We start from the raw sequence: 1,313 nt of genomic DNA, 5'->3' as shown, positions 1-1,313 counted from the left end.
GGCCGCGGCGCGGGGCGAGGGCACGGCGGCGGCGCCGGCGGCGCGGTGCAGCAGCAGCCGCAGCGTGATGGGGATGGTGTTGACGATGCGCCGGACGTTGGCGCCGTTCTCCGGCAGGTAGCGGCTCAAAACGTCGGAGGCGTCGTGGAGGCAGCGGAACGCCTCGTGGATCCACGCCACCGCCTCGGAATCCGCCTCCTTCCAGCTGGGCGCCTCCGGAACGCCGCCGCCGCCGCAGCCGCCGCCGCGGGTTTTGGCGACGTTGCCGGCGATGATGCGGTACATGAGGTCCTCGCGCGTCTGGATGGCGGCGGCCACGCTGCGCAGGCGGGAGCGGGCGCCCATCTCGGGGATGGAGAAGGGCAGCGTGACGGCGCGGTTCAGGTACAGGTAGCCGTTGTCCGCCAGCCCCTTCATGCAGCCCGTCTGCTCCAGGCACGGCACGATGACGCTGGGGTCCACGGCCAGCAGGAAGATGAAGGGCGCGTTGGCGTCCGACAGCAGCGTGGCCATGGCGTTGAACACTCCGGCCACTTTCTCCGGGTAGCAGAGGTCCAGGCTGGTGATCTCCAGCACCACGCGCAGCCGCCGGCGCTCGAAGACCTCCATGAAAGCCAAATAATCCACCAACACCTCCACCTCGTCGCGGATTTTGCTCATGAAGCCCAGCTGCCCGGCGAACCTGTCGCTGTTGGTCAGGCGCTCGATCTTCTTCTTCTCGCTGACCAGGAAGTTCTTGAGGATGGACAAGGCGCCCAGCACCAGCGAGGAGCCCGACAGCGACGCCACGGCGCTGCCCACCACCTTGAGCGCGTGGTGGTCCTTGATGCCCGGCACCAGCAGCGCCACCAGCAGGATGGCGATGCCCACGGCCAGCACCAGCAGCAGCCCCCAGAGCCGCAGGCAGGTCCCTTTCTTCAGCACCCACTCGCGCTGCGAGAAGCCCGAGGCGAAGCGCGGCCGCGAGCCCAGCACGTGGAAGACGCTGAGCGGCAAGGCGCCGAAGTGCTGCCGGACGTGGTGGCACAGCGTGGTCACCAGCCCCGCCCAGAGCTTGTCGCAGCCCGCGAACTCCCAGGCGCTGAAGCGGATGAAGATGAACTCCAGGTTCTTCCTGCGCAGGTGGCCCTCGGTCACCACGGGCTCGTAGAAGGCCAGGAGCCACAGGGCCTCCAGCAGGCCCCAGCCGTGGGGGCTGCGCGGCTTGCGGTGGCCCCGGCGCAGCTCGGCGGCTTCACGTTGCACCATCTCCTCCCGCATGAAGGCTGGCAACAAGAGCGGGGGTTGGGATTGGGGTTTGAGCTGGGGTTTGG

At 68.8% G+C, this 1,313-nt stretch overlaps 1 protein-coding gene across 1 annotated transcript; it reads right to left on the bottom strand.

Moving 5' to 3' along the window:
* Nucleotides 1-16: 16 nt before the first annotated feature.
* Nucleotides 17-1,263, bottom strand: NKPD1 (NTPase KAP family P-loop domain containing 1; the record flags this gene model as incomplete). Its single annotated transcript, XM_039729289.1, has 1 exon — nucleotides 17-1,263. A coding segment is annotated over exon 1 (1,244 nt), but the record flags the coding sequence as incomplete, so codon positions are not given.
* Between the last annotated feature and the right edge of the window lie 50 nt (nucleotides 1,264-1,313).

The sequence above is a fragment of the Passer montanus genome, unplaced genomic scaffold (assembly GCF_014805655.1).
Source record: "Passer montanus isolate IOZ18808 unplaced genomic scaffold, ASM1480565v1 scaffold689, whole genome shotgun sequence".
NCBI lineage: Eukaryota > Metazoa > Chordata > Aves > Passeriformes > Passeridae > Passer > Passer montanus.
Note: the sequence above shows the minus strand (reverse complement) of the source record. Positions and strands in the feature narration are given on the sequence as shown.